This window comes from Zeus faber (genome assembly GCF_960531495.2).
Source record: "Zeus faber genome assembly, chromosome: 7".
Taxonomy (NCBI): domain Eukaryota; kingdom Metazoa; phylum Chordata; class Actinopteri; order Zeiformes; family Zeidae; genus Zeus; species Zeus faber.
The window spans coordinates 3,875,760-3,891,622 of NC_137203.1; the positions used below are offsets into that span (position 1 = coordinate 3,875,760).

The window sequence follows — 15,863 nt, forward strand, 5'->3', positions numbered from 1 at the left end:
AGCTGATCCGAAGTACAGGTACTCCTCACTCCTCATGAGTTCCGTTCCTACGACCAGGTTGTGAAGCGAATCGATCGATAAGCGAGGACCCGCCCCCCCTTAACCGCTATTTCAGTCTCGGAGATTGCGAACGCTAGCGTAGTTAATACTGACAGCCCGCGAGAACAAGACCGCGACTGGGGACGGTGATGAGATGAGATGCTTGACGCCGAGACGCCACAATGCGCGGGAAAAGCCGATTGGTGGGAGAGCTGCTCGCCACTGCGAACGGTCGCTACACATCACAGACGTCTCGCATTGGGCCGCATTCAGGTGCCACCACAAGCATCTGATTCAGAGGAGGCGAAAAGACATTTCAAGGCTCGTCTGATGCTCCGGGTCCGGCTGCAGGCTCGAGGTGGAGGTACAGATATAAAGATGCAGGAGTTTGTGACCTAAAAGACGTCTTCATAACAAGATAAGAACAAAGCGACGCGGTGATCTGGGTTCTTGCTGTGTTCTCGGCCCAAGCCCCCGAGGTGAACTTTGCCTTTCGCCTTTAACTCGCTCTGAGAGCTCCCCCTTGTCACGTTTGGTCAAAATGCCGTCGCGTCGTGCCAGAGGACGGGCTTCAGCCTCCCTTTTGGGGTCATCCAACCGTCTCCTTTTCCCACTTCAACAAGGTTGTTTTTTCCGGAGAGGCAACATTCGTGTTTTGTATATGCCCCGTATCTCCTCAAATATAAACCGGCAAACAAGGCTCAACCTGAATCTTTTTTTTCTCCTCCAGACAGCACACCGCGTCTCCCGTGTCGCTCCCCGCATCACTTTTCCTGTATGTTTATTTTAGATCTATTGTTTTCGTTAGTTTCTACTTGTATGATACGAACATTTTAAATGGAGGGACGTTCAACCTTGGATCAGGACAGTGGATAGTTTAATGGAGAGGGAGTGCTCTCTGGCCCAACGTGCGTCCAAACAAAAAAACAATGCATGTTTATTTTAGATATTTATTTTGAGGAGCACGACACAGACAGCAGTTGAGGTAAATAATGAAAGACCCGGTCACTATTTGAGGTACTGTCAAAAAATGACCGAGTTTGATTTCACTATTTTTTTTATTATGTAAAGCAAGGCCACTGCCACATCCCCTCGCTGTCCAGTTTGTGCTTCTTTCACCGCAAGTTCTTATTGAGTTCTTATTGAGTATCCTGCTGACGGTGCTCTGGGACATGTTCTCCGGTGGTTCTTACACCTTTTTTTAAGTCTATCTCATCTCCTGCTTTACTCTTCTTCCAGACAGTGGCTGGACACTTTGAGGGGCTAGGCCAGGAGCTGTTTTCACAATTGTGTTTGTGCATTGGCTATTTCTGCTGTATCAAAGCTTTTTTCCTTTAACTGTTTTATTTTTTCCCCTAATAAATAAATCATAGGATAAACCTTTATTAGTCCCACAATGGGGAACTTTACATAAATCATGTATATCATTATAAATAAATCATTATAAATCATGTCATTGATTATAGTGTTTGCCCAAGCCTGTATTAATGGCCCAGGGTGACCAATAGCGACAGATCAACCAACTTATCACAATTTTTAAAAGTGGTAGTTTCATCCACTGCTGGAGTGAGGGAGGTTCTCGCCAGGCTGTTCCACTGCTATTCAGAAGCTCATTAGCCATTCGCACCTTTGCACTCTGCCGCCTGCACCCCGCCCCAGTGGTTTGTTCTTGACAATTTATGGCGCTGGCGAACGTCGCAGGCTTCACAGCCGTTAACTGCCGGGATTTAGTGAGGTTTGCCGGCGCCGACGGGACCGAAAATCTGTTTCTTCACGCAGTGCGCCTGAGCCACTCGACACGTGTTACGCAACTTCACCCACTTCCACTGTGAACTCACCTGAGCGCAAAGTGGAGGTTTTAATGAGGAGCCAGGAGAAGTTGAAGTCAAATTAAATTAATTTAATTTGTACGGTAATTGATCGAGGGTACAAACACAGAACATGCTGTCGGCACACACGGATATAGAATCCCACACACACACACATTAAGGGAAACATTAGTAGCTACTAAGGTGGAATAAATTAACTCCATGAACAGAGACCTGTCGGCCACAGGATCAGATCAGATCGGTACAACAGTCACATCCAACACAGCACCTCTCACACGTACAGTAACAAAATAAATGCCACTCTATTGCTTCAAATATCGCAATGTTTTACCAGTTATAATTAATGACATTACCTGTAGTAGATAATAATAATAATAATAATAATAATAATAATAATAATAATAATAATAATTGTTGCGTGATAAAAAATACAAAAAAATAAATATTAAAAGAACAAATATAAAGTTCAGTTACACTGCCCCATCACCAATATGTTTGTGTGTCAGCAGGGTTCACTGCCTCATCCTGACAGAGTTGATGTGAACGTGGTAGAGGAAGTCGGCGTAGGACGCTCCTCCGTTGGGACTCTTGTCCTCCACAAGGTGCCGCTGCAGGGCCTCTTCACAGCTGTCCCCCTGCTTCACCACCCACAGCTGTGGAGAGGACACACACGTACGCACGCACACACACACACACACACACACACACACACACACACACACACACACACACACACACACACACACACACACACACACACTCTAAATCACTGTCTGTTGTGACATTAGGTGAAAACAAAAGAAACACTGAAAACACGATTGGATTAATTTCGACCATCAAGAATTGCTGTGATTTGTTAAACTCATATTTTTAAGACTTCCGTAACTTAAAATGCACCACAATTGTTTTATTTAAAGTTGAGAAGACATTAAAAATTATAGGTTTTACAAATTGAGGCAAATTGTTCCACTGCTATGCAAGAATTTGTCATAAAATTCTTATGAAAAAATCTAGTAGTAAGTAGTAGTATAGTAGTAATTAGTATTAGTATAGTATATATGGTAATATTGCATATAGTAGTATAGTATAGTGCAGTATAGTATATTATAGTATGTTATCACTGGCAATAAGTGCAATGTATTCAGCAGCCATTCAAATCAAAGAAAACAAAGGAGTGATGCATAATCCCATAACTCTAAATCTATCCGCCTGCCCTGGCGCGGTGCCCTCGAGCAAGGCAGCCTTCCCGCAGACTCAGGAGAAGCCCCCCCAGGACACTGTTGTGGTAGTGCACCCAGACCCACCTTGCGGGTGTAAGGCGCCTGGCGGTTCAGCAGGTAGATCAGGGAGCGCAGGCTGGAGGACAGAGGGTTCTCCAGGGCAGGCGGCTTGGTCTGGTGGAGCGTGAACACGAAAAAAAAGAAAGAAAAAGAAAGAAAAGAAGAAAGAAAAAGAAGAATCAAAAAACAATTCACTTGATAACATTCGTTTCCAAACAGCCTGTGATGGATCAGTGTTCTCAGTCTTCATCCTCGATTTCTGCAGGTGCCACAAATCACATCAAAGTATTTATGTTCATTTTGAAAAGAAATGTTGTAGATATTAAACCTAATTAGTTATTTGAAATGAATTAAAACAGGTTTCTTTTAATATTGATATATTTCTATTTTGGAATATTAATGTAATGATGCTTTAATTTGCCTGCATTAGTAAATATTTATGAGGTATTCTTATGTTAATTCATTTTTGTCATCAATTAGGCCAAAGGTTAATTTAAACCAGACAGGAAGTGGCCTGGGGGGAGGAATAGTTTTCAATAAAATCTATTGTTTGTAGGATGAAACAAATAAATAGACACTAAAGAAACATATTTATTTTAATATGTGCATGTATTTATGTCTATTTATGGAAATTATTGTTGGAATTACGACTCTCCATGTCGTGACAAATGAGGATTCAGTTTGACAGTTTATTTTCCACAGTGTCTCCTCAGTGTTTGTCCTCCCACCTCCTTCCATCCCTTCTTCCCTCCCTCTCTCACCTCTCCGGAGGGCAGGGTGGAGAAGCAGCTGGTGTTGAAGACCTGGAGCAGGGCCTGTGGGGGGACCTGGCTGCCCACCCAGAGCAGCAGGGCCAGGGGTCCGCTGAGCAGGTACAGACCCCCCTGTTCCAGACTGGCGGCACTACAGCGCAGCGCCTCCGCTGGGCCTTGGGGGCCCGACGTCTGCTGCAGGAGGACAAGGTGGAGGGAAGGGAAACAGCGTCACTAGAGCTGTGTTCAACGTATTTATTTACTTTTAAACACAAATAAATACGTCGCTTTACCAAGGAACTGTGAGCTACACCGTACACCCCTTTCCTGATGATAGCTTCCATTTTTGTATTTCTAATAATGTCTCTATTTTAGGGTTTTGGAGAATCCTGACAATGTGGAGAGAAACCTTAAAATGATCTTGTCGTCCTGAACCCTAACTATAAGAAGACGTATTTTTGTCAATGTTACTTAATTTTATACTATGTAATATATAATATGTAGTGTTTTATAGTATGTAATATATAATATGTAGTATTTTATAGTATGTAATATACAATATGTAGTATTTTATGGTATGTAATATATAATATTTTATTCAGCCAAAATGTATAGTCTATAGCTCTCATGTACACACAAATGCCTCTCACATGCACACAATGTTCACATCAAATCGCACATTTATACCTTCCCCCTTATAGTTCTCCTTTATGTGCTAATTATCACCCGCCATAAGAATTCAAGCTCCAATTATTAAGTTATAACCCTGAATGTGAATTGCTGTCAAAGTTTTTCTTTAAATTTTCCCGAATCAAGGTCGCCCGCACTACGGGTGTGGTATGAGTGCGGCTATAGGTCCTGACCAGCGGGAGCAGTGTGGGGTAGAAGTGCGTGGCGATGCTCCTGCTGTCCATCCTGAGGACCTGGCACCGCAGCTGCAGCCGCTGGTGCACGGAGCTGTGCAGCCCCGGCAGCAGCACCTCGCTCTTCCTCAGGCTGTTGATGTAGACCGGCAGTGCCCGCAGGAACTGGGGGAGGACCAGCTGAACACGCACACATCCACACATCCACACATGCGCACACGCACACACACACACACACACACACACACACACACACACACACACACACACACACACACACACACACTTTATCGACCATAACATCTTTATGTGTTTAAGTGTGGAATGCTTAACTGCATACCCACTCTCCATACTCCATACTCGCGACCCCACATGGGGTCACTTAATGTGCCCACAGGGTTGTAGGACATTTCCAAAACTGACATATTGATTGATATATTTTTTCCAAAAAAAAAAAAAAAAAAAAAAAAAAAGAGGTTAAGAGGTAAGAAACATATCGTATTTTCTATATCATAAATTTGGAGGTTCCGTCATGCTCCATGATGTAATAAAAGTAGCATATGCGATATATTCATATAAACAATAAACTATTTCCAAATGTGGAATAGCTATAATCATACAATTTAATTTATGACACTCTAATTGCTGTTGCTGCAAGAATTCAGGCATTCCTGGTTCTCACCTGTCCTGTGGAGATGGAGGCAGAGCTGCAGTGTTTGCGGTAACAGGCCAGAGTCTCCGTCAGCTCCATCTGCAGCTCCTCCCTCAGCTCCTGGAGGGGGCGCTCCAACGCAGCGCAGTACACTGCACGAGCACAAAATACATTTATTCTGCTCTTTCACTATTTCATTCTCTGTGCAGTTGTAGCTCCAGGACTTTGGACTCGTAATCCCAGTGATACTTATACTATACTTGCTTCAGTAATGAGTATAAATGGTTTAAAAAAAAAGAATGAATAATCCTCCCGTGCGCAGCCGTTCCTTACTCTTCTTGCAGTAGAAGACGAGCAGCGTCTGGGCCTGGCAGTGACGGAAGGTGTCCAGCAGGTGGCGCGAGCAGCGCAGGGTGAGGGTGTGAACCCTGGTCCTCCTCTGTCCTGTGGGGCCGCTGTAGGAAGCTGCGACCTGGGGGAGGACGGAGGAGGCCGTGGGAGAACCATGACGATCGGACCCATGAGCTTAAAAATATCACTCTCTCTGCACGGCAGAGATGCCATCCTGGTGCTTTTCGCATAGTATGGTTTCAGACATACTAAAACACCTTTACACACTAATTTGGTGCACTGAATAGTATGTTCGTACGTCAGCACTGGCTCCACCCACCTGTATGACCACGCCCCTCTCCTCATCCAGAGCCTTGCTGTGTGCGAGTTCCGCAGCCAGCGTGGTCCGCTGGTCCAGCATTGCCAGGGCGACATGACTGGGCCTGTCACCGGGGATGAACAGTCCGTAACAGCCGGACACGCGTAAGTCTGAGGAAACAGGGCTTGTTGTCATCAGAGGGCGTTGCTATGACAACAATCATAATATTATACTGACGCGCGCATGCACGCGCGCACACACACACACACACACACACACACACACACACACACACACACACACACACACACACACACACACACACACACACACACACACACACACACACACACACCTTTGCTGACATGGATCCTGAGCTGAGCCTTGTAAACCGTCTCTGCCTCCAAAGTCCTCTTCAGGTCGGTGCTGAAACGCTCCCTGTCCATCTCCCCCTGCAGCGGACACAAACCAGACGTTTCAACCCAACAGCCGGACCAGTCCTCCCCAGGTCAGCAAGGTCATTGTTTTGGGTTTACGCCCTTTTTCCCCCTTCCTCCAGCCATGACCCATTACAACCTGTGCGTGGCTTCGACCCCTAATGCCGGAGCAGGGGGAGCGTCTCTCTACCTGCAGGTGGTCGTAGACGTACAGATCTCCGCCCGTCAGGTATGGGACGTGTCCCGGCCACGCCCCGCCCACGTCCTGCCGGGAGAGGACGAACAGCTCCACGCCGCAGCCCTGAACCACACACGCCTTGGCCAGAGACACCGCAGAGTCTGGAGGCTCAAAGATGGACTGGGACACAGAGAGAGCGCCAATCAGTGCCAGGTCTGAGTGTGTGTGTGTGTGTGTGTGTGTGTGTGTGTGTGTGTGTGTGTGTGTGTGTGTGTGTGTGTGTGTGTGTGTGTGTGTGTGCTTCATTACCTTTGGTTTGCTGGAACCAAAAAACCCTGAGGAACGGGTGGCTGTTGCCTGCGTTAAGGGGGCAGAGTGGAAGAGCAGCAGCTTGCCTGGACAACTCATCGCCTGAACAAACCAAAAAAATAAAGTTCCCTTGACCAATGGCGCATACATTTAAGGTACAACTCCCTGCATATTGTATATTATTCATTGATTAATTATGGTATTACTATCATCATCTTTAGTTAATAGGATACACTGAACTTTTAAATTCCAGAGCATTCTTGAAGCTATTGATTATAATAGTACCAAGTATAATAGCTTTGATCATTTTGTGAGATTTTCAACTTTATTCAAGTAGAAAGTGTTAAAACATCATTATACGGTTTCCAGAACTGCTTTCCATTTATTCTGTTAAACACTTTAAGCGAGCAAGTTTTGCCCATAAATGAAAACAGCATTCAAGATGTCAATGTTTATAATTCAATATTTAAATAAATCTTAAAATATCAAAAATATTCAAAACACAATTGTTCAATTAAAGTGAGTCAATATGAGGCACGCATGAAACCTTCTTCCTTTAAACATGGTAGTGTATGAAAAAAATACGATTAGATCCCCAGTAACTGAATTTAATTCCAAGAAGTGACCCGCATTGTGTTTATAACAAAGCAGATTTCATAAAAATCGGTTGAGAATGAAGCGAGTTACGACTTTGCAGAGAAGTCTGCGCCTCTGGATTCGCATCGTATTTGTTTACTAGTGGATCCTGAGCTTTCAACATGGCCGACGTGCAGACGCACAGCGGCGACCCAGCGGCTCATTCACCACGTGTGGGAAAGCAGCGGCAACACAGCGTCGCACCGTCAACCGGTCACTACGCTTCGGAGTAAAACAGCAGCCTCTGTTTTTATCGTCTCACTGCAGCTCTGCATCCAGATTTACGGAACTATCACTTTAATAAAGGAACGGCGGCAGCAAAACACTATGGTGGTGAAACTTCGAAATTAATCCCTGTTCACACGCCTGCCGAGGCGTACGGAGGGACCCGAACGGATCACGGATCCTCTTTGTTCCGTTACACCTTGGTATCAACAGTATGTACAGTGCTATGACCATCTGGATGCGGGGACGGTCCGCACAGCTGATGATGGTTGTGTTGTTTCGTGTAGTTTTGTGTTGTTTTGCGTAGTTTCGTGTTGTTTTGTGAGCACTCACCTGCAGAATGGAGAGTCCTGTTTTAACAGGCAGCTCGATGGGAACACCAGAGGAGGTGTCACAATCTGGACTGAACGAGGGAATGAGCTGCAACACACTAAACAGAGACGACACACTGCTCACACCAGCTTTTATTGTTCTTATTATTATTATTATTATTATTATTTATTATTATTGACTTTTTTAGCTACGCCCACGCTAACGTAAGAGGCTAGAGACAGGAAGTTGCACTGCTTCCCACTGGCATTGTTACGCTTCGGGTGTACTGCTGTTTCTGTTATTCAAAACAAAAAAAATACACTAACACACGTGTGACTACGATGTTATTTTCCCCATTTTCAACAAGGATTTAAACGTTTCTGGGCTGTATCTAAGCACAGTGAGAAGCTGCAGCAGAGTAGTAAGTTTCTCAATAGGAAAGCCTTGTTTGTAAAGGACCTGGTTTGAAAAATAGTGAACCTATCCCTCAAGCTCAGGTTATGGTGGATATCTGGATGATTAGGAACAGCCTGTGCAGGGGCTGCCGTCCCCGTTAGCCAGTGATTGTGAAAGCGGCGCAGTGCTCGTTCAGTGTCACCTGTCGACGCTGTGGATGCAGTCCTGGAGAGGCACCACCAGCCCTTCCGTCAGCGGAAGCTGGAAGTCCTCCGTCTCCGTGACGACCATCATGTGTGGGCGGGACCGGGTGGGGCCGAGGTCGTAGAGGTGGATCCTGCTGTCGTAGGTTATCAAGCCCACCCGGACGTCTGATTGGCCGCCACCGTCCTCCCTCCAACCAATCAGAGAAAAAGCTCACTGAATACGAGGGGCGAGTGACAGTGGTTCGGGAAGGGGGGAGAGAGAGAGAGAGAGAGAGAGAGAGAGAGAGAGAGAGGGAGAGAGGTTGTACCTCTTGAGAGCCGCCAGCAGGGTGCGTATCTGTCGTGTTATGAATTCCAGATGTCCTCCTCTGAGCGCTGAGGGAGAAACATCTATGGCCAGAAGCAGCACAGCGGGCTCATCCTGGGATGGAAGCAACACCAGCTTAATTCCCGTGCACACACATAGTGAAATACACACCTACGCACTAACATAAACAAACAAGGAATACTGCATCACTATTCACAAATAGATTAAGATAAATACAAATGGAAAAAGATGGATGATAGTAGATAATGAAAAATAAATACTATTCTCCACAAATCTGTATTATGATTTTTTACTTCAAAAAATTTATTTCTCCATTCAAGATATATTTCTCCACCCCAACATCCACTCCACCTGTCGTGAAAATCTTAAGAATTCTTCCCATACATACTGGGTTTAAGACAAAGTATGTAAGACAATGTATCATGATGTACAGATACAAACACTGCCATGTACAAATGCAAAGACATAGATGCACACAAACACAAAATATCTGAAATTATTAATAGTGAAAAGTATTGAAGATGAGTGTGTCGTTTATAGCAGTAACCCTCCTGAGGCACGAGACACATCATTACAACCTCACTGCAAAATATTTATTTTAAAAATATGTATATATTTTTAAATCTAACTTTGAATTTCCCAAACCTAGGCTGGATTCTACCAGATGAGAAACAGAAGACACTGTGAAACATGATGGATATTGTGTACAATTCCCTCCATCCCCCGAGTGGACTCTCACCTTGTCGTCGTGGAGGATCTCGTAGGATCCCATGCAGAGCTCAGGCCTCTGCTCTCGGTCCACACGGACGCCTTCCACTCCTTTTGTGGGCTGGTAGTGCTGCCATGGCACTGAAACAAAAACAGACTCATCTACAGACTTGTCCCTTTTCTTTGGCCTGCAGAAGCTCTGCGGTGTGGTGGTGGTGGTCTGCGGTGACTCTTTCTTCGTGGGTAGTAGTTTAGTTTAAGAAAATTCCCCATTGACTTAAAAGAAACAAAAACCCATAAAAGTGTGGACATTTTTGCAACCTTTGAGAACAAAAAAGCTTCACAGAAAACCTCATTAAATGGTGTAGGGACTGCTTAATGTGATGGGGTCTCACCGTCGCTGAGTTTCCCACAAAAGGGGCAGTGGAACCTCTGCCCACAGTCCTGCCAGCGCATCGCAGGACACATGGAGGCTCCACACGCTTCACAGCCCCTCATGCACTCTGACTCGGGGCGTGTCGGCAAGGGGCGCTGTGCGTACACACACACACACACACACACACACACACACACACACACACACACACACACACACACACACACACACACACACACACACACACACACACTTTTAAAGTGCTGCTGCTTACCTATAAAACATTACACAGCCTCACAACCTTCTTATTTATCTGACTTATGGTACCTCAAGGCTTATGCTCATGATATGCTGGCCTTTTATTGACTCTTGGGTTTGGGAACATTCTTACACCCCATTACACAAAACAACAACAGACAGTAGACAACCATTAGAAGCAGCTAATTTGGGTTTTAAGACCCTAAGAAAAAAATGATTGACTCTGTATTTCTAGTGAGAAGTTCTTATATCTCCATTGACGTCCAGTCAGTTGGAGGTTTTCTGGAGATTTTCCTCTTGTGGCCATTAGCTGAACTGCAGTTTAAAGCACTTCTGTATTTGCTTCTACACTTCAACACACTGATCAAGGAGGTTCTGAGCCATGGCGAGCACAGACCTCTCCAGCGTTGGGTCTTGCCAGGGGTGAGAGCAGCGCTCCCAGGGGAAGGTGGCTGAGCAGGGCACTCTCACCCTCACAGGGAACACAGTAGCTGATGGAGTGGACCGCTCCAGGACCGGCACAGCCTGAGGTTCAAAAACAAGACCACCGATCTCATCACAGGTCCCAGACTTACAGCTTGGAGGACACGATTGGGAAAGTTATATGATAAATGTTCAGGTCACAAGAAAAACTTTAAGAATATACCAAAAATGGAAATTCCAGCAATTTCATAACTTTAATTCAATTCTTTGCAGTTACAAACCTATTTTATGGTCTCTGGAGACATGAAACACTTATACAGACAGTAAGTGCATTCTGGCCTGATTTATTTCAAATAATGTTCTATATGATAGATCCTCACCTCTATCCTCTGTGATGCAGGAGGTGGTGGGCAGGGGAGGGAGAGGAGATCCGGGCTCCGACACGAACACCTTCCCTTCCCATTCAGCCCTGTCCTCTGCCATGACTCCGACCTGAGAGACACATAGATCAATGGATAGAATAATGGATAGATACATTGATAGATAAATGGATGGATCAATGGATAGATAAATGGATAGATCATTGGAAAGAGAGACAGAGAGAATGGAGGAAGTGAAACTGTGCCACTCTACAACGAAGAAACACAGTAGATCTAAATATGGCACCTAAAATGGGTACACACGAATATTTGGGGTAAAACGATCAAGCCGTGGCTGTGACTAAGTGACGAGCAGAGAGAAGCGATGATGTAAAGAGGAGCGATGGCGGTGGAAAGGAGGTGAGGAGCAGACTCACAGCGCTGGGCAGCAGTTTGGGGTCCAGGCCGTAGCGAGACTCCGAGCTTGGGGACTGGAAAGGAAACGCTGTTCAGTCCCAATGTGAGGAAACCCGGGATTCCATCAGAGCCGTGGCACCGTTTCACCATTCATAATAGTGACCATGACACATTACATTTAAATTACTGGACCCTTTTTTTTTCTTCTTCTCATGTAGCTACTTATGTTGTTCTGACAGCTGGGTTGTTATCCCCGTGAGATGGAAGCCTCTCTCTTCTCTGAATCTTTTTTTATTACTTCTATTCTTTTTAAAATTATTTTATTTTTTAACACACCCCTCAAAATCAACACGCCCAAATATTGACGCCCCTTGGGGTGTCAGTGATTTTCCAAACCCTGGAAATAGCGCCCGGCGAGGTATAAAATGTACAAAAACTCGTTTAGACACCGGTCCAAGACAGACCACCTTAAGGTCACCAAAAACACAGCGCTCACAGCTCGGGCCGGTTGAGAGCCTCCCCGGTCTAACCTGCGTGCCTTCAGAGGAGGGAGGAAACCAGATCACACAGCGGAGGAACATGAGCACATGACAACATGAGAACATGCAGACGGAAACCTGAGATGAAAGTCGAGTGCAGGTCTCTACCCACCGTGCCCCCTCAAGGCTTTTCAATTGTAAACACCTTGTGAACAGAGTTCCACCGGCATCACTATAACGCATAATATGGCTGCGCGATTTATCGTTATTATATTAATATTGTGATATGGGACCAGACATTATCTGTCAGTTTTTCTGAACTTAATAGACTATTCTAAATGTTTCAATCAATGCACCTTCCTGCTTGGTCATAATATCCATATTAATAATTATGGTTTTTGAAATACTTCTTGTGTGCAAATATCTCATGGAAATACCAACAGTCATCCTTGAAATATGGTCAAATTAACAGTAGCGAGGTATTTGTCCAAAATATTGTGATATTAGATTTTGCCAACATTGCCCAGCTGTCACGCAGAGGTTTATGCTGATGTGTTTTCTGTGGAAGACTAAACTACTGTCCAAAAATGCCTCTGTATTAGGACTCCTTACACCGTTTATAATTTACTGCCGGATGCTTTCCTATCTTGAGCACAGTGTGGTGAGATTCCTGTTTGCGAAAGAGGAGGTTCTATGGGGCAAAAATACAAGCGAACTGAATAAACCTATGCCATATATTTAATATTCACCTGTGTCATGGTGTTTACATCCACTGTTGAGCTGGAAGGAGGGGTACATCCGTACTCTGCACCTGAGGAAGAGAAACAAGAGTTGGAGAGTTGAGCCGAACTTTTGAATCCAAATATGGCCGCTCGTTTCAGCGTATTCAGAGCCTGTGAGTCGTAAATCAAAGTGGAAACAAACTGTAAATATGTTCTAAATGGACTTGAGGGTTTGCTTCATGAGGAGTAAAGTGCTCAATGTATTGCAATTTAAGGTTGTTTACTCATTGTCTGAGAATCAATTCAACTTAAGGTTTTGCTGGGACTGTAGCGTGTGACCTCTTGCAATGCCGGATAGTTAAAATGATTTACTGTTAATGAATGGAGGTAAAAGTTGAATAACCTTTTAATGTAAAAGAATAAAGCCCAAAGTTACTGTTGAGGATCTCTAAAGTGTTATTTAAAAAAAAAAAAAAATAAAGTAAAATCACTGTATTGCCAGGAATCTATTTGAGAATCGAGACGTCCTGGTGACAGTTAAACAGTTCTATTTCACCAGTTCGGACACTAACTCACCACTACCGTGGGGGGGAAGTGCCCACTGGGGCTGCTGCTGAATGGGGGAGGTGGGTGAAACGTAGCTCTGGGAGCATCCACCAGGAAGACTAGGGGGAGAAACACAAGGAGACGCCATATGCACACCCCCAAAAGCTGCTTCGGGAGTCCTGCTTTGGGCTCCCTGGTTTACACATGGGCCAGTCACAGGGAGGCTACTGGGCAGGTCCCTCTGCAGCGGCGACTGGGGTCCAGTGAATCTGCTCTGCTGAGGGTACAAAGGTTGAAATGGGGCTGAATTGGATTCTTGAGGTCCATGTGGCGAGCACGGTGACATGGGTTGGGGTACACCCCACTGTGGCCCATGGTGCACTAGAGCGGGAGCACATGCGTTTGGATGTACTGGTGAAATGGGTCCGTTTAGGGTCGGATTTAACCAAGTGGGCGGGGTTCCCTGGATAGAGGCGAGCGAATTGTGGGTCAAATGATGATGGACGTCCTCGGCAGGGCTCGTCTGTGGAACGACATTCAGGTTTTCGTGGGAACTGGGTATGGATTGCTGCCGGGGTGGACCAGAGGGGCAGTTTGACGGCTGGGAGTCAGCGCGAGCCCCCCGGTGGGTCGGCGAGCCCAGGTGCAGATGCCGGAGGCCGGGCACGGGGTCGCACGGGGGCTGGGGTCCTGCAGACCAGCCGTTGTGCTCCGTCCACGGATGGAAAGGCGCTTGGCTCTGATTGGAGGGGTAGCCGTCCATAGTGTCCCATAATAATGACACTCACACACTGGGTCCTGCATGGGAACACGGATAAACACAGTGTGTGAATGAGAGGGAGCATGACGTGTCGCGACCCGTGTTGGAATAATGTGCCTCATAACGGGCTGATCTAAAAAACCTCCGACAGCGGAATGTTTGGATCATCGTGGTGCCACCAGGGGCCCTCACTGAGACACTCACATAGGCCCCACTGCCTTACTGTACGGTATGTTGCATACTGTACTGCATAATGTACTGCATACTGTATCACTGTTCTGGCTTATAGCATGCTGTACTGCGTACTGTATTGCTGTGCCGTACTGTTGTATACTGTACTGTATATCTTCACACATGCTACCTCACTTTATTCACGTGCTCTTTACTGCACATATCTGTATATACATAATAGTCTATTCTAGATATATATATAAGTCTATTCCCTTTATTTCTATATTGTACCCCCACTCAGTATTACCTTTTTATATGTATTTTGTTATATTACTTACTGCATTATGTTTGAGGAATAGTTTAGTATATTCGTAATTACTTCGCTATTGTGTTAGTACTTGTTGCACATAATCTCCGGGTGCGTTGCAATGACATTTCACCCCGTATATGTATGCGCGTATGTATGTGATTAATAAACATCTTGAATCTTGAAATACCCAGACGTTCTGAAGTATTAAAAGTCAAAGTAGTTGTTCTTAACGGAGCCTATAATTCGGCTGAAAATACCGACTGCACCTGTTCTTTCTGCTGATGCAAATATATATAAATGGCCAAATGGATATGTATATACACTGTGTGTAGGAATCTCTCTATGGACAGCACTGCAACAGAGATCGCAAGTTAAATCACACCTTAGAGGTCAGAGCACAACTCAAACGACCCCCTAAATGTTTATGAAGAGAGGACTAAAGCTCATCCCCTGACCCATCGCGTGTACATCCTGTACCTTGCAGCATCACAGGGCGGCGGACGCGGCTCCCTTCTCCCGCGGCGCTCCGGCGAGGACTCCCCTGGAGGGGCTGGAACCGTGAGGAAGGCCGGCCATCCGGCAGGAGAGGAACAGCTCTTTTCGGGACGCCGAGGGGGGAAAGAACGTGAAGGAGCTCGCACAAGGCACCATCTCCCCTGGACGGCGGCGACCGCTGCCTGGACCGAGGTCCGCACCGCGCACGCGCACACCGAACCCTTTACAACTGTTTTTTTTTTTTTTGTTTGTTTGTTTTTTTTCCTGCTTATTTTTCATCTTTTCTTTTTTCAGTTGTAACAACAATATATGATACGTTAATATTTATCAAAGTAACATAATACTGACGCTTAAAAATATGAAATATAAAATATAAATAAATGTAATAAAAATTATATTTCTCTTTTTTCGACATTAAGCCAGTACTCTGTTGCTTCCTGGTTCAGGTTTTTCATTTTTAATTCGGCTGCTTTCAAACGTCAAACGTGTCGCTGTGATGACGTAATTCTCCCTTTTCCTTTTCTGTTCGTCGCGTCGGTCGCTCTTCCGCTGAACGGTATCTGGCAGCTCGCGGTGCACGGCCGCCCCCTGCTGCCTCGGAGTGAGACGCAGAGCCCGCTGCGGAGGCACGGTCAGAGAGAGCTGCCGTTTCAAATCAAACACCTCGTCACTGTCCTCGAGTACACGTCCCGTTATCTGAGCCCATTGAAGTATGTTCACTTCCAAAGTCTTCCGACTTTGACCTCAC

At 45.4% G+C, this 15,863-nt stretch overlaps 1 protein-coding gene across 2 annotated transcripts; it reads right to left on the reverse strand.

The window, feature by feature from the left end:
• Positions 1–1,924: 1,924 nt before the first annotated feature.
• On the reverse strand, positions 1,925–15,376 carry LOC307232794 (protein transport protein Sec24C). Of its 2 annotated transcripts, none has more exons than XM_080003958.1 (21): positions 15,098–15,376; positions 13,410–14,177; positions 12,861–12,922; positions 11,653–11,706; positions 11,237–11,348; positions 10,831–10,958; positions 10,195–10,330; positions 9,831–9,940; positions 9,072–9,184; positions 8,760–8,951; positions 8,183–8,279; positions 6,989–7,090; positions 6,692–6,859; positions 6,420–6,516; positions 6,086–6,234; positions 5,749–5,887; positions 5,446–5,567; positions 4,764–4,943; positions 3,910–4,092; positions 3,173–3,262; positions 1,925–2,521 (listed from the first exon to the last, which is right to left on the reverse strand). In XM_080003958.1, exons 2-21 carry the CDS (start codon positions 14,140–14,142, stop codon positions 2,381–2,383), a joined length of 3,108 nt encoding a protein of 1,035 aa, XP_079860084.1. In that variant the 5' UTR covers positions 14,143–14,177; positions 15,098–15,376; the 3' UTR covers positions 1,925–2,380. The 2 variants fall into 2 exon arrangements, with proteins under 2 accessions (XP_079860084.1, XP_079860083.1); XM_080003957.1 differs by having other exon boundaries at positions 3,910–4,095.
• Between the last annotated feature and the right edge of the window lie 487 nt (positions 15,377–15,863).

Excerpts from the sequence above, each read along its gene's own strand:
- LOC307232794 (XM_080003957.1), bottom strand. The coding sequence starts at position 14,142 with ATGGACGGCTACCCCTCCAATCAGAGCCAAGCGCCTTTCCATCCGTGG. Across the intron at positions 12,923-13,409 it reads ACTTCCCCCCCACGGTAGTG|GTGCAGAGTACGGATGTACC; the intron begins GTGAGTTAGTGT and ends TCTCTTCCTCAG. Across the intron at positions 10,331-10,830 it reads CAAGACCCAACGCTGGAGAG|CGCCCCTTGCCGACACGCCC; the intron begins GTCTGTGCTCGC and ends GTGTACGCACAG.